Below are 23,758 nucleotides of genomic sequence, written 5' to 3'. Positions count from 1 at the left end.
CTGTTTGCAGGCACGGTAGTACCATGTAAAACACCGTCATTCTCCTGTGACGCCTCCTTCGTCGTCGTTCAAAAACACGCAGTGCTGAATTGGCGGCGCGCTCCTTCAGTTGGGTAGACTACACCGTACACCTACTTTCATACGGCCAGCCACCGAGCAGGCTTTCCATTGCCTGCTCACGAGAACGGTCCGGGTGGCATGTAGATACCGGCAAAGTTGGTCACATTAGCGCAGGTGCCCCCATAGCGCTCTGAAAGGAGACAGGAACCTCGCCACACACGTAAGCCCCGTTGACAGAGAAATCCTTAGAGTAAGCGGCCCCGTTCGGTACCTCCGCGCAAGAGTAGAAAGGCGCATCCCCAGCTCATTCATTGTCTGCGGCCAGAGGCATCAATGGCTGTAAACATGAGTGGTAGCAAAGTTACCTCGTCCGCGAGACATCTTCCAGAAGATGGCCATAAAAATTCCACGCACGGAGGAATCCACAGACCTTAGTGAGTTGTCGCTTACCTTCCACTTGATTCTTTTGGACGTGTGAAAACAAATCGGCCTGCGGGCATCCAGGCGTGACACGAGAAACGGTCAGGGCGTGCAGAAGGTGTATGGTCACACTTGAGCAAATGCCACAAAGTTCCATTTAAAGTTGCCACTGTTCTGCCTGCCACGACGACTGGCTTCTAGACCCCCGGGTTTTGGAAATGGAGGCGCCGGATAGCAACCCGCGGGCAAGACCGTCGTGGCAAAGCTACGTCCACATGTGTGTTCGCTGCGGCACGTAGTTCGAGACGCTCCGCTCCAGCCGCCAGCCCCCGCAGACCTGACAGAGGCACGACGCCTTGTCAGCATGTGAAGCACAACGTCTTGCGGTACCTGGTAGTTCGTAGTGTACAAACATATTTTTTGTTTCGTTCGTTCTGGCAGGACAACACTGACGAGCTGCCATAGACTCCAGAAAACAAAACCAGAGTTGATGATCAGCATCTGGCTTAGGCGACCCCGGTAGTTCCGCTGTAGGCAATGCATGTGGAAGCACATCAACACACGCGTGCCACCGCCATCCAGTCTTTCTGCTTACTGGGTGTTCAGCGGCTTACGCCAGATAAAGGACTATACTCATTTGTGATTAGGGCTCACTACTGTAAATCAAAAACACCTGACACCCAAATAGGCCGGTCGCGCCTATGCGGGCGTGGAGATGCGCACGCAATGGAAAGAGCTTCGCTGGCATCTCAAGCGCAAGAACATGAGACCGTGCACTGACTTGGAGAAGTTACAGCATCTAGCGTGTGTTTCGCAGCTATCTCGCGGCCACAATGCATGAAACGTCTAGCCTACTGAGCCAGGTTCAACCACACTGATCTGGAAACATTAGATTGAAACCAGGGAAACAATATACGCAATGCAGCCATAAAGTGCTCTTGCGGAACTTACCGTAAGTGTGTCCGCAATATCCTTAAGAATGCCCACAGGCGCGCTCAACGCGGAGCACTGATCTAGATCAATAATGACGCGCCACTGCTCCACTTTGTTCTTCACGAGCAGCCTGTGAATCGTCACCTCTGCTCAGACAAAGGGACAGAAAAAGACTAGATACGATGAAGAGGATCCCATAAGAAGGCACACCCCATTCGGAACATGCTGTCAAGGCCTGTAAAACTGCTCCGCATGTAGCGGAATTGTTCCGAAAATAGTGTTTCATTTCCCAAGGGTGCTTTACCGCGTGGCAAATATCAGTCAGCCCATCAGAGTGGAAAGCTACAACAGAAATCCCCCGAGCAAGGACCCGCAGCACACTATAGCTGTTTACTCCACGATCCGCAATCCACGAGGCAAAAATTGACATCGTTGTGCACCAGTGAAGAGCTACCGGTGGACAGCGACGTTGCTTATCTTTCCTGCGAGGCGGGCCGTCTATGGTACACGTTGGTTCAATCTCTTACCGAGCCAAAACAGCACGACGGGGAGAACTTCGGTCTGCGATGATGACGGCGCGTACAAAGGCAACACCGGAAAAACCACGGAAATTGGACAGGTCGCGGGAGACATCAGGCGGCACCCGCCACCGCCATCCGACACAGCCCAGGCAATACCGGTTGGAGATGGGAAGAGGGAGCTTCAGGCACTCCGGCCACTAGCGGCGCGACACCGCGTCACACCTATCCCTTACTATGACACACCTCCCACATGCTCCTGAACGCAGCAGCCGAGGTGTGCGGAAACGAACGGAGCGGTCTACGCTGTCCCAGAGCGCGTCAGGTAGCATATTTTTCTATACTTTGACCAGAGAAATTGTCCCTGGACGCAGAAATTGCTCCACGCGACTTCGGTGCTGTTGTCTCTACTCCGTTAATCATTGATAAAAACACCAACATTGATCCACGATCTGAGAAGACTCTCACCCCGAAACTACATCCTTGGAGGTATACAGGCGTCCATTAGCTCGCCCTCGTCGCAGGGGCTTCCCAGCTATTGCACATAGATATACTAATCGACAAAAACGGGAGTTGCACGGCGGCTCATTTGCCAATAGTGGCAAGCGTGCGTCACTCTCCGTGTCACCCGGAGAGATTCCGCCCTTGGTCTCATTTCTCTAGCACCCCGTAATGGCGGCTGTGCAAGACACTGCTGCAGCTTCCGCGGCTGCAAGCATTACCGGGTTGGCACTGATGAATTCTTTGCAGCGAATGATGAATATTGGGCGACGACACTTGTCGCGCCCGAAAACGTAGCAGTAGCCCTTGGGCTGCAGGAAACAAAGAAACATGGCTCGAGCAAAGACAATGCGGTGCACGATTGGACGCACATATCAGGCCATGCTATCACGGCTCCACCAACGGCTGCCCAGATTATAGCCGCGTCAAGGAAAAGGAAAGAAGACAGATCCTACACTAATCATGGAACCAGACGCTTCCAACGCCCCGCGCCTTAACCTGAAATAATACAGTGACTGGAGCCACTTGAAGAAGCTGACTGTGCCACGGATGTGTCGTGGCGGACCCGCGCAGCACGCCGACTGTCACACGAGAACTGCATGCGCCACAATTGGATGCACATTATGCATACTTACCAGAAGCGGCAACACTTTCGCTGCGGGGATGGGGAGATGGTCTCGTCGCCAAACAAGATGTCTCTTCATATCGGCAACACACTTTTCGACGTTCCAGTCATTGCTGCGCAGCACACCAAGAGCCACGCGTGCACAGAGACCGTTGCTCGGGATGGACTTCCTGCTAACGCGGGTCGTTGAGTGTACCCAGCAAAACCGGGCACTATCACAGCTGGGACTCGCGCGTCATGGTCGGTGCCGAGACTCCAGGGCGCGGCTTCCGGCGGGGAGAAGCGATTCCGCAGGAGTCAAGGAAAGGCCCTAACGCACAGTGCCACTGTCGTTGTCGACAGCAGGAAAAGCTGAATCTACTCGGTATCTCGATCCGCCGCGACACCCTCATCAGGCCAACTACGAAGTACATACTCTCCACACACTTTAAATATATCACTTCTGAGGCCGAGCTGTCTGTGCCCAGGGTAGTGCACTGCGGTGAGAGTGCGACTGCGTTGTTTTATGCCAACGGAATATTCAGATTCGGGTTCGAGTGATGAACGCCTCTGCTCGCAAGGCCGGGGGGGAAGGACCTACCCTTGAAGAAACCGGACAATGTAGCGGTCGTCTGAAAAGACAGTTCCGCTCAGCACACTTGGATCGCGTTTCAGCGTCTCCTTCACCTTCGCGACTTCGCCCATTTCGTACGGCGTGAGTGGGAGATCTCCGAAGATTAGCCGAACAAAGAGACCATTTCCAATCGGCTGCAGGAACGGACCAGGACGCTGTCCAGATTCAGGCTGGTGGGCACACCAGTTCGCTATGCTCAGTAAAGGGCCCCGTAAGCAGGTAGAAAGGGGCTGTGCCTACGCGTTGTAGGAGTCGAAGACCCCCAGGCACTGACGAGGGATAACTGCTCAGTCACGCCACCGATTAATGCATAGTATGGCAGAATGTACATTCATTTCAGAGGGACCCGTCGCTTGTTGTAGCGTACCACCCGTACTAATCGCCTCCATGGAATCGTCTAAATCTCCGAATATCTCATGTTTGCTACCTCGCATGCGCCAATTTGAAAACCTGACCGATGTTGGACCCCGTGCTTCCGGAGACGGATAGGAACCACACCAGTAGGCCGCCGTCGTGTCCACCGTAGCACGTACACGACACTCGACCGCTAAGCACATGCGAGTGCTCCTATTCCATCGCTTCAGCCAAGAATCATACGCTAGCCTGCGTCGAAGCGACGCTGCTACTGCTGTAGAGAATGCTGATCACGGCCGATTCCATACCTGACGAATGTTTTTCGTTCTTTCCCCCACTTGAATTGCTCACATCACAAGAGTAAACTAGATGCCGTGTCCGATAGATCACCGCAGGGAGAATGCGCACAGCGCTTACCTTGTAAATTTCATCGGGCTTGGGCTGATAACTGAGTGCCTCAGGCGGCACAGCAGTCTCCTCGCCGGGTAGGGCAGGCAGGTCGCTTCCATTGCTCATGGGCGAGGGAGACCCCGTCCTCTGTGCGGATGTATCGCGTTCACAACTATCAGCGGAGTCTTGCCGCGAGAAAGAGGCCGACTTCTTTGAATTCGTCTCCATTTCCGCGCCAAGAGATCTCTAGTGACACCTAAGCCACCGCAAAAACCCACCCACCACGCGCGGATGAAAACACGGAAGACTGCAGTAGACAGCGCCTCCTCCTCGGACTGTCACAGTTCGCGCGCAGAGAAAAAAACCAGCTCCAGTCAAAACCGTACAGCTTGAATTAGTCTCCTCCGCACACACACACACACAATCACAAATTAAGTGTTGTTATTGCGCGCAACAAAATGACGGCGCATCCAGAAGCTGGATTTCGCGCGGTGTGATACGTGTCTCGAAGAGACAAAAAGCAACCTCGGAGGCAAAAACGGCTAACCGGTCGAGCTCGAAAATGGATAGAGAGTAGCCACTTTGACGGTGCAAGCAGAGAGGAAGATCTACATCACAAACCTTGGCAGCTTGATGCAGCGTCCCCTGTGTGGAGCACGAGGCATCAGTTCTGTTTGTCTGGAAAGAAGTGACCACTCAAGTGTCTCGCAAGGAAACGAAACGCATCCCCTGTCTTCCTGGTCGGAAGTGAAAAACCTGGCGTATCCTCAGGACTGTGTAGAAAAATAAAAACGAATGCAGTCAGGATTTTACGCGGGGACAGAGGCCATGCTCGGGCTCGGGGGCCCGCGTAAAAAGTCAGACAGCGTCGTCTGGGCACAAATTTGCGGACGTCTTCCGTATACACTAGCGAGGAAGTGCAGACCCAGTTAAAAACAACAGAAGAGCGCAAACGTTTGTTTTACCGTATTCTACCGGCTGAAAAGCGGCTCGTGCGTGCTGCTGGAATGAGACTTGGCCTTGGAGATACGTCAGCGCTTTCTGCTGCAGGCAAGCAACTCTGCATGTGCAAAGGAACCAGCGTAGCGGGAGGCCCGTTACGGCTCTGGGAACTGGAGACACACGGGCAATCGACTGTTTTCGGCCCCTCACTGTTATTAGTAATTCTTTGATTCTGAATAGTTCTCCCCTTTTCTTCTTTTTGAATCCAGATTATGAGCTCTTGCTGCTGTCACTTCTTTACCGGTACTGTAGCCGCGACCCGAAGCAGCCCCATGAGACAATCGCGGGCAAGGGCATTTCGGACATCATCTGCCGCTTATTGGCGTTCGAAAGCGAACACTACGACACGCCTCTGGCGTGGTGCGGCCGTACCCAGTGGAAGGGAGTTCCTACGACTAAGGCCATCACCAACCACAGAGCCCCCGCCTAAGTGGTGCTCGAGATCTACCGACACGTCTCCAGACGGAAACACATTTTCACAGGCACACCTAGGAGCGGCAAAACTGTGGTTAAACACCATTCCTCTCTGCAAATGGCCTGCGCATATCTATCGAGTCTGAATGTCACAATGGTAGCTCTCTCAGAAGGTAGCGGAGGTAGCGTACTTCTCTGTGGCGCTACAGTCCCGGGCGTTGCCCTCAATCTGATTCTAACCACGAGCTTTTAAATACGTTCCAGCGGGATTGTTGCAATTGACTGTTCAACCAAAATTCAGGCAACTGCATTTGGAATCTTGCGTTCTGAAGAGCGTATGATATACTCTGGTTAAGGCTGAACCCAGGTAGCCGGACACTGGTGATCCGCGCTACCCGGAATCCCCTGACGGGTACCACCATCCACCAGTGATCGCGGTGACCCGACGGCTCGTAAGCATATTCAGAATTTAAGGGCAGACTCCAGCATGGGCACCAGCGGCAACCCGACCCCTGCATATAGAACGCAAAACATCATTTGCATGGTCGTACACCACTTCTCTGCGTCATGCGCCGTCAGCGAGTCCCGCATCGCGTGACTCTCTTATGGGGCGGGTGCGTACGCACGCCATTCGCAAGAGAATCACACCTCCTGATGCACTGCTGGGAACAGTGAGTCCTTGATGGGCCGCTCCCGCTGTATGAAGCTCACCCTCTGCTATAACGTCGCCTACATTGGAATAACATCCATGCCGTCTGCACGATACGGAAAACTACTTTGGGGCGGCACGCAATGCGGCGTGCCTTACTCTGTATCAGTCTCGACACGATGGTATGAAACCTCTAGTTCCGGAGTGCCGCGCGAAGAAAGCATCTGCTGTCTGTCAGGATTCCGCAAGCATATCGCAGATCCGCTACAGGAGCGTGGCCAAGTGCAAGCCAGGTGACAGCGGCAAGAAACATGAGGTTTCTACACGCTAGTTACGCTTCTGACTTTTCTCCCTCAGTGCGGATAGCTCCCAAACTCAACCATAGGAAATCATGCGCGGCTTGCTCGCCAGGTTGTGAGAAAGCAGGTTGGGGATACTCAGCAGTCTGTGCGCCCCCCACCTCCCCGCCCTGTGCGTAGGTAGCATGTCGCTCGGGCCTCATGACTACGCTTCTGCTCGACGTCTCCTGCGGAGGCAGCCTGCTGGACGCCTCAGCTGTTCACTGGGAGGGTACAAGTGACACCAGGGTGGAGCGAAATCGTTTTTAGTGACAATGCTGCACCGCTGCCGCCACTTTGTCTCATTTTGAACGAAGAGAAACACGGTTTGACATCGTTTTGGATAGGCGAAAGAGTTAATTCCCTCAACGCTCCCGCAGTGCAGCGCTCCCTCCTCCGTTTTGTATACAATGGCAACGCCAAGGAAGGAACACAGGGGCCTCTATCGTAAAAAGCAAGCCGTACTACGTGAGACGTTGCTCCAACAATGCACTGGAAAAGTAGGTGCTTCGGCGCGTCCTCGTACATAAGATCTCAATGAAATGCGCCCGACGGACCCCCACTGCCCCAGAAGCCCTCGCGCAGTGGCCCCACAAACAAAGACGGTACAACAGGACTTGCAGGCGCCTAATCAGTGCTCGGGCTCATCACTCTCGAGACGGCCCAGCTCCAATAGAGGACCGGAGAGCAGCTGCTTAAGGAAGACAGTCTGTTCAGCCTGCGCACAGTCACATGGCGTTAGCACTTGTCCACATTATCACCGCCCCTCATCCAAGATGAGATCGACGGGCGTAACACAGCAAACTCTGGCCCCCTGGCACCTAGGCTTTGAAAGGAAACACTGTGCGGCGTAACGCTTGACAGTCTTGTTCAGATAGCTCCACGCTCCTGGTCGACGCCCCCTGATAGCCTAACACTGCGGTGCTTTGAAACATTCGTTGTGAATACGCGTAAAACCAGCGCTTTGAACTGGCTGGACCACCGCCGCCCGGAGCTACGCGGTCGCTGCGGCTGTAGCACGTGATATTCGTGACAACCTACAGAAACGCCCTTGTCGGCACTAATTGCAGCATTTCCACCAGTTATATGTGGCTCAGGGACTTGATACCTGGAGCGGCGCGTGCGGCTGTACCTACCTCCGACCGGAGTCTTCTCCATTGCCAACAGTCGACAAGTAGATAGCGGTAACCGAGCTGCTTGAGGTGCCTGGAGGGTCCGCGCAGCATCGAAATCTCAACTGCATGTGTACGTTGTAGACGCCTTGACAAGCCAACTGTATTTGCACCACACCCCTTCCCCCGCTCCCGAAGAAGCCACCTAGCTAATGCGTACGCTGAATGATTCGGTAAGCTCCCTACAAGGCTCAATGGGGATTCAGTCTTTGACGCCATGACCCTGCACTGCACCGCTGCGTATACCGCGCTGCCGGCGGTTCACTACGCTCCGATGCCACTCGATGGAACTGCAGACATTCGGTTCGCATCGGGCCAGTGAGTTCCGCGCGCTCACGTGTGTCAGCACCTACCTGCCTTTGATGATATGAGGAGTTCGGCAGCACGGGTAGTCGATCTCGAGGCAGATCTTCGTTTCATCGTCAAGAAACTGGACGTTGTACGGGCCGGCGGGCTGGTTCTTTTGAATTTGCAGCTGGAACTTGCCCCGAAGAGAGTCGAGGACGAGCGTCAGCTCATTCTGAAGGCCGCTATATTCAAGTCGCGCCTGCTCCTCTCGGTCTGCAATGCGCGAACACCCACACGCCGTCCCCCCTCGATTCAAACCCGGAAGATAACAGAATGAACTCGCAGCAGACTCCTGGAGCAATTCTGACCAAGCCTCACGCCTGCAAACAAGGGCCCGCGCCTTGAACCGTTGCAATCAGCACGCACCGACAGCCACCCCCCCCCTCCCGCCCGTCTGGACTCCCCTGTACTGAGAAATTTGTTTGAAGTTCACGGTGCCTCCTAACTATTCCAGACGGTGAACAGGATTGTGCCCGTCTCGATGTCCCCGTAAACCTTCCGGCGGGTGTGTTTTTTAACTGGCTGTCAGAGCGACATGACGCGGCGCCAAGACTCAGGCGACCTCGCCACGAACGCCACACTGCTGCCTAGAGCCAGCTCATGCTCGGTGAGCAGCCAACGAATGGTCGCCCACCGGTTTCCAGATGCCATAACGCAGCCTTCCGTGCTTCACGGTGGCAGTAGCGGGACATATCAGAGGCTTAGACGTTGTCTCTCTCGCAGTGAGCGTGCGTACACACAAAAGACCGCGCGGTTATCCGGTTCCACACTCGAGCCTCCAGCTCGAGGTGCCCTTCTCAGAACTTACTCGCTTGGTCAACCATTGCGCGCCAGTTCGGGGGCACGTCGACGCGCGGCGACGCCTTCTCCAGCTCCAGCGCATGAATAATTTCCTCAACTCTGTGGTGCGTCCTGCAGAGGAGACACAGTCCACAAACACGCCACGCGGCACCGAGCACGCCTAGAATCTCCGTCTTCGCACAGCGAGCGCGCTCCACCGTGTACGAGCCCAAGACGCTGTCTCGCCCCGCCGGGCAAGCGAATGCCTTGCCCGCGCCTTTTCTGTATATCGAAAAAACAAACACTTATGAAAAAGAAGCATACCTTGACGAATTGACCCGAGAACGGAACACTTCTTCGAGCAGAGGCTTGACGACGGGGTTCTTGTCTGCAGGCGTCAGTCCACGGGCACACACACACACACACACACACACACACTTGTTCTCTGATACTAGACGCTCATGCCCCGCGGCTCCCCATCTGCGCCCCGACTTCTCCGCCGAGAAAGACAATGAAAGAATGCCTTGAGTCGTGTGCATCGTCTGCAGGCGGAGAACTAAAGAGGAAGAAAGGTGTCTTCGCACACGTCTGCGAGGCGCAGGGGTGCAGAAGGGACGCTTCTCACACTCCAGGCAAAGACAACAACAGAACTCCTCAAGTATTCGTAGATAACCCGTTGCCTCCAAGAAGACGCGGTTTCGGCGACGAAGCCTAGTCGCACGGCACACCTTCGGGCGCCTCTATGCAACGATGTTCTTCGGCATCACGAGAGAGGCGGGAGCCTCGGGCGTCCTGCAGTCTCTCTGATACTACCAGACAGAACATGCGCTAGAAGGCTGCAGTTGCCACACAAAAGAGACGCACTGATACATTCGATGAGACGGCCTGCACACTTCCCCCCCCCCCCCCCCCGGGCCCCCCCACGACTTCCACCGTTCACACGCCCCTCCGATGGCCAGACGCCGCCCGATGCCCCCCGCGCGTGCGCGACAGCGTAACGGGCGGACAGCATCGGCTGCGGCCCCCAACAGCGCGCAGACTCACGCCGGCCGCCTTCCAGAAACAGAGAATGCACCACATATCAAGAAAGCGGCGCGGGCACGGCTCTTGAGAGGCCTCACCGTAGAGCTGAAACTGGATGACGGCATGCGCCACGATCACCATGTGGTCACGAAGCCAGACTTCTGTTTCCACGGCGCCGTTCTTCTCAGCGATGAGATCGATGCACGTGCGAACAGCCTCCGGTCGAGGAAAGTTGAGGATGGTGAGGGCCTCCAAAATTTCAGCCACAGACGTAGCGGGGAGCTCGTAGAGGGAGCTGCGCAGGCGCGACAAGAGCTCTTCTCCGTTCTCGACAGTGAGGAAACGAAGCAGGGAGAGGCTGTTGAGGATGCTCGCCAACTGCTTCGGCGTGAACGAGTCCATGTTGTCAAACACCAAGGTGGCCACGCGCCGCAGCAAAAAGCCCCGTGTGATCCTGAAAGAAAACCGTTCGCGAAACAAAACAGCAGCGTCCGACGGACAGATCAGGGGCGGATGCAGCACAGTTTGCCGCCAGTGGACCAAAAACTCGAAAGCGTTGAGCAGATGCAAAAAAACCTCAACATATCTTAGCATCCCGCGTCCTCGATACGCAAGGAAAGAGCTCCGGAACTTCCCTTGCAGAAGAAGGCATCTCCAATGCTGAAGTACGAGGCTCGCTGGCAGATCCCTCAGAGCGGCGACGGTGTACTGTGCGAAAAGATGATTCGTAACTATGAATGCCGTGTGGATGTCGAATGCGTTACTCTCAGGCATCCGCAGCTGGCATGTGTGCATGAGGGCACACCCGCGAAGCCGCATCAGCTAAGCGTGGGAACGGATGATGCCGCAACTAGTGTGATTCCGTCTACAGCCCTTTCCCTGCCCTGTCCAATATTGGAAAGACTGCGCTTTTGACCTCCGTTGACTGTATGCACAACTCGTACAGCGCCCAGACAATCATGCTCATTGGTTGACCAGCGCACGAGCTCCGGAGAGAGGACCGTCACCCGCGGCCGCAACGCCCGAGATCCAGCGCGAAAGTTTGGGTTTCCTCGCGCTGTGTGAGGTGGGCAGCTTGCTCAGCGCCTGCGTTCTGCGGGCGAGCTTTCTTCCGCCATACTCGCTGATCCCGTCTGCGCGCGACCAGCCCGCAACCCCCTCCTCAGGTCTTCCCCTTGTTGGAACGTACGAGTTTGCCGCCAAGGCTCTTAAGACGCCGACAACGTCATCGCTGGTGAAGCGGTCGACATCGTCCGTTAGCTTCTCAATCATGAGGTTGGCCACATCCCTGTTGAGGCACCGCATCCTACGGAGAGATCCGAAGAGCAGTGTGACGTGAAACGGCTCCATCTCAGGCAGCAGCTTCACGCACTCCGCCAGGACAAAGTCCGCGACTGTGTCAGTGGGCGTGCCGCGGAACCACGAGAATGTGAAGGCAATCGTCCCTAGCTGTTTCGGAGTGAAGGCGTTCTCGCGGCGCACAATGACGTTCGCCATTCGGTTCATCAGCTGCGGCGGGCACGCAGACAGGACAGGAGAGGATCGCATCATCACGAAACGGACAGCCCATCACAGAAAGCGCGGATTTGCACCACGAGCGCACGCCATTCGCGAAGGCTTCGACGCCCTGGAAACACCGCAGACTGCGGGCTCAACCACAAAGTGAGGAATAAAGCTATGGTCTTCGGGTCAAGTCGAACCGAAAATGCAGGGTTTCCCGCGCGCGCACGTGCATGCCGGTCGCACGTGCCTCTCTTCTCGGTCCCGTGTGGACTGCCGCTTCTGTCTGCTTCCTCTGCGCACCGTATCTTTGACAGGCTCTGGCTTCTCCTTCTCTTGTGCCTCAATGCCCTCAGTCTCTCAGGCGCACCTGTTCAACGACGTCGGGCGCTGCGCGGAAGCCCCACACAGCCCAGCAGAGGTCTACGAGGCACCGAGCGTCGCAGTCATCTGCACGCTGCGTAATGACCTGAATAAGCTTCTGCAGGCGTTCGTCTTTCGACACAGACTCGAGGACGGGTTTGCGCTTATCGCAGAGAGCAGATACCCGCCGAAGGCAACTGACGAGCAAATGCGTGGAGGCCAATTCGTTGACGGCAAAGAAGTTGAGAACCTCGACAGGATCTTGCATCGTGGCCAGAGCTGCAGTCTGGCCTTTCGCCTCGGAGTAGAAGCGCCGATGCGTCAGCGAGCCAGAGAAGTTCAGCAAAACCGAGGCGTGTGTCGAACGCGCCACTGCAAAATGCGTATGCGCTGGGTGACCGAAGGATGATGTTTGTTTTTGCGGCGAGGCGCTGGGCGCGCTCCCCTCACGCACCACCGCGTCGGTTGTCTCCGTCGCGTGCGCAAACGACGAAGCACGCGCAGCGGACTGGCACGTATGTTCGTGGGAGGCTGCGAGGGCGGCCGCGTCGGCGCCGGAACCAGGCACGGAGCATTGCAACAACGCTGGCAACGTTCTGGAGGAGGACTTGCGCAGCTCCTGGCACTTACGACAAAATACATTGGCCCGTGGACGGCAGCATCTGCGAGAGAGCCACGCCGCGGAATCCGCGAAGACGGTCTGAGGCCGTCCACCCAGTCGGCATCCATTAGCACAGGCAGCCATATCCCCTGCAGCTTTGGCGTCCGGTTTCGTAGGTTGTGACGGGAGAACTCACTCCCGTGAGCCAGCGGATAGTTTGGCAAGGCAGGTAGCCAAAGGACAGACGCTCGACGCGAAGAAACAGAAAGACAGTCAAATGAGGGCCGTTAGTCGTGGTCGAGCAAGTACGCTGAGGCACCAGAAGAGCAAGGATGCTGAGGCACCAGAACAAGGCCGGCTGCCTTGTCTTCGCGAGCGAAGAAAAGGCAAATGACCGCCGCGCTCGACGGCAGGCTCTCCACAGTTCCTGGCTACGCTTGCCTGCGCTCAGCGCTGCAACGCCCTAGCAAGCGGATGTGATTTGGAAAAAAGCGATGGGTGAAGAGATATTGGCTCCTGATCGAATGGCAACGGATTGCCGACTGGCTCTCTTCTGAGCGCAAGGGTAAAAGTGTCACTCCCCACAAGCTGTCTCCAAATGACACCGCATAAATTCAACCATTAATCATCCAAACAAGTTGAGAACGCATACGTTTGCTCCGGATTTTAATGTATTGCTGTACACAACGCTGTAACACGCAGCACAGCAGTGTCCCCTGCCCCCAGCCCGCCCCGGCACATGCACGACGCAGACACAAACCAAATCAGCAGCGCGCCTTTCAGGTATGGGACTACGATTTGCAGGGTGTCATCCGATGTAGTTTGCAAAGAGTTGCCAAATAAACAGTGCATGCCTCAAAGACAGCGGTGCGGTACAGATGTGAAGAGCAAAAAGTGTTTGTTGTCGCATCGATACGAGCGATGCAAGGAGAAGGCAAAATCGCAATCGTGACTCAGTGCATGCATCCTCTAGGATCTGGTAAACCGGAGAAACGCTCGTAATACTTTCACGGGTGCCCGAAGACGAAACTTGCATGGATAAACGACTGCCCTTCTTGTAACCGACGGTGTAGCGCTCCGTCTACGGAGAGGATAATAATAGCGGCGCAGCAAGTGAAAGACACTTTACTACAGAGGCTTGGGCGCTTCCGCATCTCCTTAGTCGCTCCCTGTTTCGGTTGTGGTTGTGACGACAAATTCCCGAGCTTCCTCGCACGCCATATTTAATGTGGAAAAGACACGCGCAGTTTGCGTATGAGGGCTGAAGGACTGCAATGCTGGGTGAAGTGTACGCTGAGTAGAACACCAGCTCCCTTCGAATGTGCTTGAAAAAGTCTCAGGACATGGAGGACACAATATAGATTCAAGCGGATAGGTGACCAGAAGACAGGCATTCATGTATGCATCCACCGCGGTCCGAAGTGTTGAGGATGTGATGTTCGACTGGTAACGCCGAACTACGGGAAAATCTCATAGCGCTGCGTGCGCTTGGATCGCAGAGGCGGTCGCCAGCCAGCGAGAAGCTGGAAGTCGTCAATTGGGGAAAGCTGTCGCAATCTCAAAGCCGTGAACCAGTCACGACCACATTTCGGTGTATCGAAGCCGGAAGGAAGGTAGACTACGAGCCAGCACTGCCTCATCTACAGGCCCAGCCGCTCCATGTGAAAGTGTGTGCCCGTACATGTCCTACCAAACAAGGGTGCTTTCACCTGGCCTCAGGCTTGAGATGTGGAACGTCGGGTGAGAGTCAGACCGCTTTCGATGTTTAAGCCGCGGCAAGAGAGAGAAAAGCGTCCAACTTTGCTATGCGCTGATGAACGCAGGATGAGACTGAAAGCGGAGACTGCTCTGGCAATAGCTGGTATCAAAGCGTTTTTCGTAATAAACGGAATCTCTTCCCGGCGACCAAGTCCACAACCAAGCTCGTTTATCGCGACCACACCCACTGTAGCATGTCACATGTGCCTGAGCAATGTGCTCCTGCAACGCCAGAACGCAGCCACTTGACCCGCGGTTCGTCAATAATGGATCACAGGTCCGTCAGTTGTCTGCATGTGCTGTTGAACGGGGGCTTTCCGAGAAAGGCTACTGGTCAGATCAATGTAAGGTAGTCGACGGGCGGCATCGTGGTTATGTCCCCGCCTCCTGTTCGAAGAGAAGCAATTAGTCCCGAAAACACCGGCACGAGATTGGACTGACGGCACTACATCAGCAATCAGCAAGTATCTCCCTTCCATGTGATTCACATGTCTCCTATTCACGCTCACTCGAGGTGCATGCCGACGGGAAAGATCTACCAGAAAGCGCCTTCGATGGCGCGGCCAATATTTAAGCAGCGAAGGCAAACAAGCAATCGGATAGCCTATCGTTTCCTAGTGATATGACCCACTGGAGAGAAGGAACGTAGTGCTTCCCCCCTCTGTCGTTTCGGGTGCGAACGATGACAAGACCGTACGTCGGTCGCAAGTCTCCTTGGCATGTGACACCTTCCACACAAAATGTGAGCTTCCACGCACAATACGATGAAGATGCACGCAAGGAGCACACATGCGAACTCCATGCCGTGAAAGTACTGTTGCGGCCCGCTCGCGTATCACACGGAAATCCCCTTCCGGATTCTAAAGCACCTTCTGGTAAAGACGTACCAAGTGAGAAAAAAAACCTCCGTACAACTAGGCACGCCTCTTGCAAATCATCGTTAGAGGCGTAGTTACGGCGTGTAGGGGGGCGGCGCACCCCACGATGCGGATACCCTCCAACGCTCATCCGGCACGTGTTCATCCAAATGGGACTCCTCGTAAGTCGGTAGTCGTCCAGTTATTCGCTGGTCTGAGTCCCCCTGCTCAGTATCCGAACCATTTACGATATCCTCCACAGTCCCAGCGAGTTCGCCTACAGCCGTTTCATCCATACTTCGTCTGCGCGGAGACACGTCATCTGCTGCTGGTGTACTCGTGGCGTCGTGTGTCAAACGCCGTCGGTGAAACTGGAGAGCGGCGGCAAAAGCCACAAAGGCAAAGACAGGAAGGAGATCCAAGAAGTATTTCCTAACGCGATTTCGAGCTAATGGCCTATCTGATCTCTTCATGGAACTCCATGACATAAGAGAAAATCGCACTTTGTCATGTTTGCCCTGTTTCCGTGGGCGAACAGCTGTAGTGGAGCCGCGAACGGTAGGCACGCCATCGTCCCCCACTGAGGCGTCCTCAGTCAGTTGTGCAGTCTCGTCCATAACAAACGACAAGCCCCCTACCTCGACCCCTTTTGCCTCTTCCGCAGCCACTGACAGTGCGCTATCCTCGAAGACCCGAAGTGCAGCACATAGGCATACGATGCCTACAACCGCCGAAGCCGTGAGAACTGAAGTTGGATTGACCCTTTTCATTTTGACTGCATCGATTCAGGCACACGTAGTCCGCGCAGGACCGCCTGTTCACCTGCGAGCCACTACGACTGCGTCTCTGAATAGAAATCAAAGGTACCTTACCCAAAGCCACTCTGTACGCGACGTACTGCGAAGAGGTGAAATGCATCTTTTTAAAGCGGAAACATGAATTTTTGCCAACGGGCGAAAACCAGTACGACCAATGAAGATTGACGCAGCTATTCTGGCGACTCAACTGTTACACGCAGCCACACTGCCTTTTTGATCCACAAAAAAATGTGGGAGCAGCTCTGCAGCTTCATCCAGCAGTCCCAGTGTATGTTGGAGAGAGGCTGTGCCACTGCTGCTTAAAGCGACGCAAACCGGAGGTGGTTCATGTGGCAATACGCGGGTCTGCGGCGCGGGCTTCTGCGGAAGTAGCGGGAACTTATCTTGAAAATCCTTGGCACGTACGGGTCACTGAAAGTAGGAACAGCGGGGTTTTCATGTATGTGGCCAACTCGTGTGTGATACTGCTGCCCGACTAGCAGAGGGGGGGTAATCCGGTAACGGAAGCCGACGTCCTTTCTGTCTCTCGTGTGCTTCTGGCATCCGACGGACAACAGTGTTACCGCGTTTTCGACCGCCGCGTACAGTGGCCGTTGTGCGCGCACGTCATTGTGCCAGACCTGAGCAGACATCTGGCACTACAGCCCATGGAAGAGGATTTTCTTTTTTTGCTTTTGGAGTGAATTGCAGCGACATCCTCGGCTAGAGCTGAGCGAGTGCGCAAGTTGCAGACGGATGGCGGTCCCGCCGAAGTCGGTGCTGCCGTGTGGCTACAGCAACGCAGTATCACCGAAGATACCGAAGTAGAATAAGAGCGTTCTTAACCGCACAGCATTGCTACACCGTTTTGCTGAAACAATAGCGCTGGGTAGGGGCCTACTTTCGGCCAGGGTACAACTGCGTCCAGAGAAGACGGTATGCATGCTTCCGACAGGAGCAGAATTGCGTTAGGCAGGATGCATTTCGTGTGCGATCCTCTCCACTCAGACACCTCAGACACCATACGAAAGACTTGCGTTGATATACCAGAGATGTGCTGTGGTGCGTTCTACATGCTGTGGAAGGTGGTACAGATTGGCTTTTCCATTCCCTGTACGTTTTCTCCGGATCAGCGCCAGTAGTGTTGATGCGGAAACGTTGCCGTGCTGACGTAGACGCGGCTCTGCGTGCTCAGCTGGCTATCTGGCTTCAGTGAGCATCAAATCAGACGTACGACTACTACGAGCCGCTGGTGCCGAGGGGCCACTAGCGCATACGCCAAACGGTTACGCAAAAGCCTCATGCATGACGCATGGACTGCAACCAGTGAATGGTGGTTCGCTCGCCAGGAATTTGGCATTACGTAACGGATCCTTTCCGGGGGAACCGCTGAAGTAAACCATCTCCTCAAGGATTCGGAAGGACAGCCCACATTGACGTTAGGAAACCGTGTCCAAGCCAATCCTGATTTCTGCTCATCCAGCTGGTGTCTGCCTGTGCCGTAGCAAAGCGTATTGGCGCTCGCGCGACAAGAAATCACCCATTATTCCAGTGACACTACACAACGCAAGTACGACATAACGAAGGCAGGTATGTGAGAGCTCCGCGTGCATTTTGCACGGAGCTGCCAGAGACGCCTGTACTCTATTAGTGCAGCGCCTTGGAGATTGCTCTAGACAGTTTACTACTACCCCCACCAACTCGCAGGGAATTCCAACGCAAACTGTCCTTTCACGAGTCTCTACGAAGAACACAGTTGTGCCAGACCTTTCATATGCCACGTGTCCAAAAAACAACCCGGTTCATATGTTCCCAATTACCCCGCTGCCGGCGGGCCGTACAAAAAAACCTACCCATGGGCCACCAACTGGACCCTGAAACTCCCCCCGGGCCTTTTCGAGTGCCCGCTCCATCGAGGAACTCCATTTAAGCTGGTCAGAGCTCTCTTCCTTCAATGTGGCAACCGAGGAGAGAGTGCCTCGATAGGAACCGACATCCAGTGGCTGCGGGGTTTCTCCGAGACCCCTTAGCTCGACCGCGTTTACATCTCGGCACACCCCCGTATCTCCGCGCCGTGGCAGCATCGCCTCCTCGTGCTGACTTTCATCCGTGCCGGTTTCGCACCGCAACAGCGATGCTCGCTCCTTTTCATAACTTCTGGAATTCACGCCCAGTACCTCTTGCGGCCGTCCTTTCCTCTCAGCTGGCACGTAGTGTGTCCCTTTACAGTTGGACGACAACGCCGCTCGAAGCGCCGCCAAACTCAGATACCGCGCCGCATTTCCACACGGGGAAAGAAGAATGAGAAGGTCGTTGTGGCACATACCAGCAAGTAAGGTTAGAATCAAATCATCTAACTCCAGTATCGTGGACAGCGCTGCCCTCCGCTCTACCGGAGGAAAAATTAGTTCAGCATTTCCAGTGAATGCGCCCACAGAAGTAGACGAAGTATCTTTCGAGTCCGTATTCGCATGTTCTTCTTCGCCGCTAACTCTCCTTTCCCCGGCGACGCCGCTTGTTCTCTCATCTGCGCCAGTGTGCTGTCGGCAGTGCTTGACTGCACTACAACCGGCAGCGTCAGAGTTAGCCTCCTCCTTCACGTGAGCGGTCCCTTCGGCGAGCGCGCGCAATCTGCCTCCTTTGTGTGCATTTCCCGCACGAGTCTGTGTAGGCGTGTATGCGGCGTGGCTCGCGGTACCCGTCTTGATAATTCCGTTGGCACTCGAAACCCGATAATCACAGTCAACTGGATGTTCATCTTTTCTCCCCCGCGTCTGATGCAGAATGCGCTGAACTCGTCTGTTGAAGGCATACAAGTGATTCCGAGACACTCCAGCGGCCTGGCTACATAGCCGTTGGTAACTCCGAAGCACACAGACCCCGATGGAGAGTGACGACTCCGGCTCTGAGGAGACCGGAGGACGACGCCTGCGGTCTTCTCTCTCGTCGTTTCCGCCGTCCGATGATGCTCGGACGCGTGCTCCCGAGCTATCCGTTTCCTTCGCGGCACGTTCCCTTCCCCTAAGCCTGAGAAAAGGAACAGGACCCAGCTTCGTCGAGGGATACGCCGCCGCCCCCCCACCGTTGTCTTCTGCTGTCTGTCCTCTACCCGCAATCGCTGTCGGAGACTGGGGACCCGCAGGACGGGGGCGCACTGCGTCGTAGCAGCGGTCACCTTCAGACATGTGGCTCCTGCTCGCCTCCAGTGAAGCTCCCCGCCCCTCCGTAGCGTTGATATTGCTGGGCGCACTCGACAGCCTTCGCGCGCGACTCGCGTTCAACAGCTCCAAGCACGCTTTGACGGCGTCGTCATCGTCTCGCACCGTGAAAACATGAGACCCCTAATCGTACAAGGAAACACACGCACGATAGAGAAATGATCAAGGAAGACGCGACCTTGCTTCTCAACGGAGTGCAATTGCGCCGCGCCCCGCTCATGCCGCTACCGGAAGGCGAACAGGCATTAACTTCTTTCCTACGGACAGCATAAACCGCTGTCGTTTTTGCCTGCCCTGAGGGCGCTGGAACGAAGCGTCTGCCTTGCCTACGCTGTCCTCACCCGTATATCATTCTGCAGGGGGCACGAAAATGGTGTAGCGGGGCTTCACAGCACTTCCGAAAAAATGCAGGCGTTCTCTCGTTGACACTTTCTACCGCAGAGCCGTTTTTGCTCTTCTTGCGTCGACCTTACCGCGAACGCCTCCAGGCATCCATGAGCGAAGGAATCAACAAGAAACACATCCAACTTGGAATCCTCCGGTCTCGCGCTTCCGCAAAAACCTGCATCGGAAGTTCTGACTGTATCCACTGCCGCCCTGTCGCCGGAATGGCGCAGCGGCGACCCTGTGGCCGAAGAGACACCCGGGCTGTGAGTCGTCTGGCTTCTGTCCCCCGCTATCCCATGTGTCTGAGGGTCTGACGCGGTTGCATGGGATGCGGGTTCAGTCGGTGCTCTGGTACCGCCAGATGAGCCTCCCGATGTCTCGTCAAGAAGTATGGCATCAGCGCCCACATGACGACAGTTCAAAACAGGCGAGTATACTGGGGATGCGGATCTTGCTTTCGGATTTGCGCTGGGGCAGTGAGCGCCTTCCCCAGGTGTCTGCTGCGAGTGCACAGCTTTAGACGCCACAGCTGCAAGCGCGAGACCCAGAGGCTCGTATTGCCTGAAGACGACGCCGAAGCCAGGTCCTTTTTGTACCTTCAGTTTTGCCAGCTTCAGAGTCGCCCTCGCGTCTTCAAGCGAATCGTGACCCGCCTCTCGCCGCAGTCTATACTGGGGCAGGAAACTGCTGACTAGATGCTTGAGAGAATTCTTCAGCCCCACAATTGCATGAGGATACAAAATCGAGGTGTCAACGCACCTGAGATGAACAAGTTTCAAGGCATGCAGGTCATTCTCGAGAGAGTGTCCTACAAGCACCGCGCCATGAGGCAGAATTTGACGAAGCAAGCCATGAACCGCCTTTAGCGAATGCTCTGCCGACGCAAGATGATGTTCTTCTATTCCGGAAAAGCGCGTGAGGTAATCGATGACCGGGGCCTCGGGGCGAACAAAGATGTCCAAGAGCTTCTCTTCATTGCTGTTGACCACTGAAACGCGACCCACCTCGGTGCCCAGCGAAGTCAACACCATCTCGCAGTCCAGCCCAAAGAACAGATCTAGGGAGACAGGAGGCGCCGACGATGAAGTCGAACAAAGCGGGAAACCCGGGGACGGCAGCGTCTCGGACAACGCGAAAGGGCAAGATAAAAAACCACTCTCTCCCGCAACCCACGAACTCGGTCGACTTTCACAGACGGCAGGGTACACCAACTCGGAGTGAAGCGAGACATAGCCCGCCGGCAGTGACCCACTTATTTCATCTGTAGCGTGCAACGCAAACAATCGACATGCGCACAAGCAAACACAAGACAGTGAGATTCGGACAGGGGACACACACTGTAAGATTCGCCTTTCGGCTCAGCAACTGAATCTCCGAGACACACATCAACAGCAGACGCACAAAGTAGACGCTCGCGCCAAGGTACCTCAGCGCCATTCAACCAACCTCTCTCCTGCAAAAGGTCGCGCGACAACGATACACTCCGCATCCGTCACTATTTGTTTCGCTTTTAAGCACCTGCTTGCTATGTGTCTAGACGGCCGGCGAGGGTTCCTGTTCCCCAGAGCCCAGCACAGGCCAGAGCAGGCACCCGCCGCGGTCAGCCATTCCGTACCCGGGAGCGGAAACTCATTCTGCTTCATTTCATCGTATGTGAGCAGGTAGTACGACGGGTCGTAGTGAGCTGAAGACACAAATTCCAGCACGTCCACGCAAACTCTACAACCTCACGGGTGCCGTTCCTTCTTCAACAACCAGCAACGCCGCACCCAGCACCCGGCTATAACCCACGAGCTCGACTTGTCGCGCGCTAAATTTGCAATGCAGCAGTTCACCACACGAGCGCCGCTGACGAGTTGCCCTGTCGCGAAGTAGGAATCTGCGTAGGAAGGAAAGTGCGGAAGAAGAATGCCGCGAAACAGAGCGGCTGCGGTTCTGCTGCTCTAGCCAGGCGTCGTGCCAGGGCAGAAGGGTGCGTGAGAGGAGACGCCTACGCCGCGGGCGCCGCAGCCCGTTTGGATAGGTCATGCCGCCCGACCACCAAATGCACGGAGGGCGCGCGAAGCCCCAGCCGGGTGCAAACCCGACACCAGATGACGTCTCGTCTCGCAATTCCGTCGAAATCTCACAAGTCTCCTGGAGCTGACTGAGTCCACATCCGCGGAAAGTTCGGGCGTTAGTGAGCGAGGAGAAACAGCTCTGTCGACACACAAGCAGCGCCACACGACAAGCGTCAGCGATGCAAGTCGATCTGCAACCCGAAAGACGCCAATGGCGATTGAACGGGTATGCGAGCGCCAGGCGCAGTCCAGCAGTACCGAGAGCTCGTTTTCGGCCTGACCCAGCTGGCAGAAATAACTATACACTGGTGTGCGTGCTCACTAGCGACTGCAAAACCCTGAAGCTCGGTGCGGATTCCGCCGCACCAAGAAAGACAGAAACTCATGTTTCTAGGGCGGTGCGTAACTCAGCAAGGCGCACTGCTGAACGTCCGCTGCTATGGAAACAGGCCCTGGATCATATGGATGCCGGGCAAACCTCTGCATAGGCAACGACGAGTTCTGCTATACATGGAAGCGGCGCCTAGGTCGACCAACGGCGCATCACAGAAGCGCGCGAAACGTTGGCGCCCCTTATATTCCATCAAGACCCCCCTTCGGCAAAGCCACGTGCTGCTGCACCACTTCCTGTCTACGCGCCTTCCCCCCTAGAGCCACCGGCGTGACTTCGCCGCCCACCGCACCGTGACGATTGAGCAGCGCTGGCCGCTCTCGACCCGGATGAAGCGCGTGGGCACCTTTGGCCCGCTGGGGGCCGCCATCAGCTTGAAGAGGGAGGGGACGCCTTTGGGTAGGATGCTGGAGTTGCGCCTCTGAACGTCGTCGGCGAAGCGTTGTTCGCCGTCAGCATTCCCACTCTCGCCCTCTGTCGTGCGAGGCCGCCCGCGGCCAGAGTTCGCGCACGCGTTCGCCTCTCCTCCGTCTCCAGACGATCCCGCGCCCCCGAGAAGAGGAGGAGGCGACTCCTCGTTGCCAGCGTGTTCGCTGCTTTGAAAGGCTGTCGCGTGGCTCTTTTCTGTTCCCTGATCAGTCTCCGCCGCCGGTTCGCTTCGCCATCTCTCCCGCCGGCGCGCCGCGACCTGCTGCAGCAGTTCCGCGACGCGGTCGGTGCTCTCCAGCTGCAGCATGCGCAGGGCAGCCAAATCCAGGTAGGGCAGAACGACAACCAAGACCGCGCCAACGAGGTGCGGCTGCGTGAGCCGCAGCCACGGGGGGCACTTCTCGGCTGACTGGCGCGCGGGAGTTCCCGGAGGCTGCCCACTGGGCGCCTCGCGGCCTGCGCGCCGGCCGGCGCAGCCACCGGCCGAAAATTTTTGCCAGACGAGCCTGAGAAACAGAAGACAGAGGACGCAGCCGAGGAGCACGTGTGAGAGGGATGCCGGTGAGGCGTCGTCGCGACTCACCAGAGGAAGGCAGTCTACTTGATGCGGCTAGGCTGGGAGACAGACGGGTAGAGCAAAGCGTTGGGCGGTGTGAGACGTGCGGCCGGGGCAACAGCGATCTAGCCAACGCAGGGTTCGCCGGCGCAAATTCAACGGCACAAACACTAGAGTAACCCTTCAGTGTCCTCCCAGCGACAGTGTCGAGTCTCACCACCGGAGAAACTGATGGAGGCTGTCAATATCCGGCCTCTGCTGACCATTCTGTCGATTGATGGTCACCGACACGCGCTGCTGCTTCTTTGATTTCGGTTTCTGCCATTGTTGAGTTTCGGTTTCCCCGGGTCGCGTATCCCGCGACACAGGATCCCCTCTGTGGCCGGCGCGCGGCTCTGCGGAGTCACTGTGCCTGTGCAGCGCGGCGTGCGAGTCCGGCAACTCGGGAAAATCAGCGGAATCCCCTCGCTGGACCCCTCTCGGCATACAGGGAGTCGGCGAGTCCTTCACAGAACCGCCGCCGCAAAGCCGTTGTCTCTTGTGCGCGCGCATTGGCCCGCAAGAATGCGGCAGGAAAGAAAGGGTGGCCTGGCTTAGAACCAATCACTGAAGCGGACTCACACGGCTCTCGGTCAGACGGCCTGGATGTTTCGACAGTGCTGCGCTGTCTGGAAAAACACGTGAATCACCGCTTTTCGCCA

General features: G+C 56.0%; 4 protein-coding genes across 4 annotated transcripts; all 4 read right to left on the bottom strand.

Moving 5' to 3' along the window:
• Window positions 1-176: 176 nt before the first annotated feature.
• On the bottom strand, window positions 177-4,642 carry BESB_036380 (putative polyphosphoinositide binding protein; the record flags this gene model as incomplete). The annotated part of the gene is made up of 9 exons (XM_029362224.1): window positions 177-250; window positions 511-550; window positions 871-1,008; window positions 1,432-1,559; window positions 1,941-1,974; window positions 2,654-2,743; window positions 3,068-3,170; window positions 3,638-3,804; window positions 4,442-4,642. The coding sequence occupies 9 exons, from the start codon at window positions 4,640-4,642 to the stop codon at window positions 177-179; spliced, it is 975 nt and encodes a 324-aa protein (XP_029221189.1).
• A 2,806-nt stretch (window positions 4,643-7,448) lies between these two features.
• Window positions 7,449-12,748, bottom strand: BESB_036370 (uncharacterized protein; the record flags this gene model as incomplete). The annotated part of the gene is made up of 8 exons (XM_029362223.1): window positions 7,449-7,535; window positions 7,954-8,023; window positions 8,343-8,550; window positions 9,146-9,249; window positions 9,442-9,505; window positions 10,239-10,594; window positions 11,330-11,649; window positions 12,011-12,748. The coding sequence occupies 8 exons, from the start codon at window positions 12,746-12,748 to the stop codon at window positions 7,449-7,451; spliced, it is 1,947 nt and encodes a 648-aa protein (XP_029221188.1).
• Window positions 12,749-15,314: 2,566 nt separating this feature from the next.
• On the bottom strand, window positions 15,315-15,989 carry BESB_036360 (uncharacterized protein; the record flags this gene model as incomplete). Its single annotated transcript, XM_029362222.1, has 1 exon — window positions 15,315-15,989. The coding sequence occupies one exon, from the start codon at window positions 15,987-15,989 to the stop codon at window positions 15,315-15,317; it is 675 nt and encodes a 224-aa protein (XP_029221187.1).
• A 1,829-nt stretch (window positions 15,990-17,818) lies between these two features.
• On the bottom strand, window positions 17,819-23,609 carry BESB_036350 (uncharacterized protein; the record flags this gene model as incomplete). The annotated part of the gene is made up of 6 exons (XM_029362221.1): window positions 17,819-19,357; window positions 19,708-20,882; window positions 21,237-21,305; window positions 21,616-21,767; window positions 22,360-23,007; window positions 23,275-23,609. The coding sequence occupies 6 exons, from the start codon at window positions 23,607-23,609 to the stop codon at window positions 17,819-17,821; spliced, it is 3,918 nt and encodes a 1,305-aa protein (XP_029221186.1).
• Window positions 23,610-23,758: the final 149 nt, after the last annotated feature.

Source organism: Besnoitia besnoiti, chromosome II (genome assembly GCF_002563875.1).
Source record: "Besnoitia besnoiti strain Bb-Ger1 chromosome II, whole genome shotgun sequence".
NCBI classification, from domain to species: Eukaryota; Apicomplexa; class Conoidasida; order Eucoccidiorida; family Sarcocystidae; genus Besnoitia; species Besnoitia besnoiti.
The sequence above is the reverse complement of the archived record's forward strand: the minus strand, read 5'-3'. Positions and strand labels throughout refer to the sequence as shown.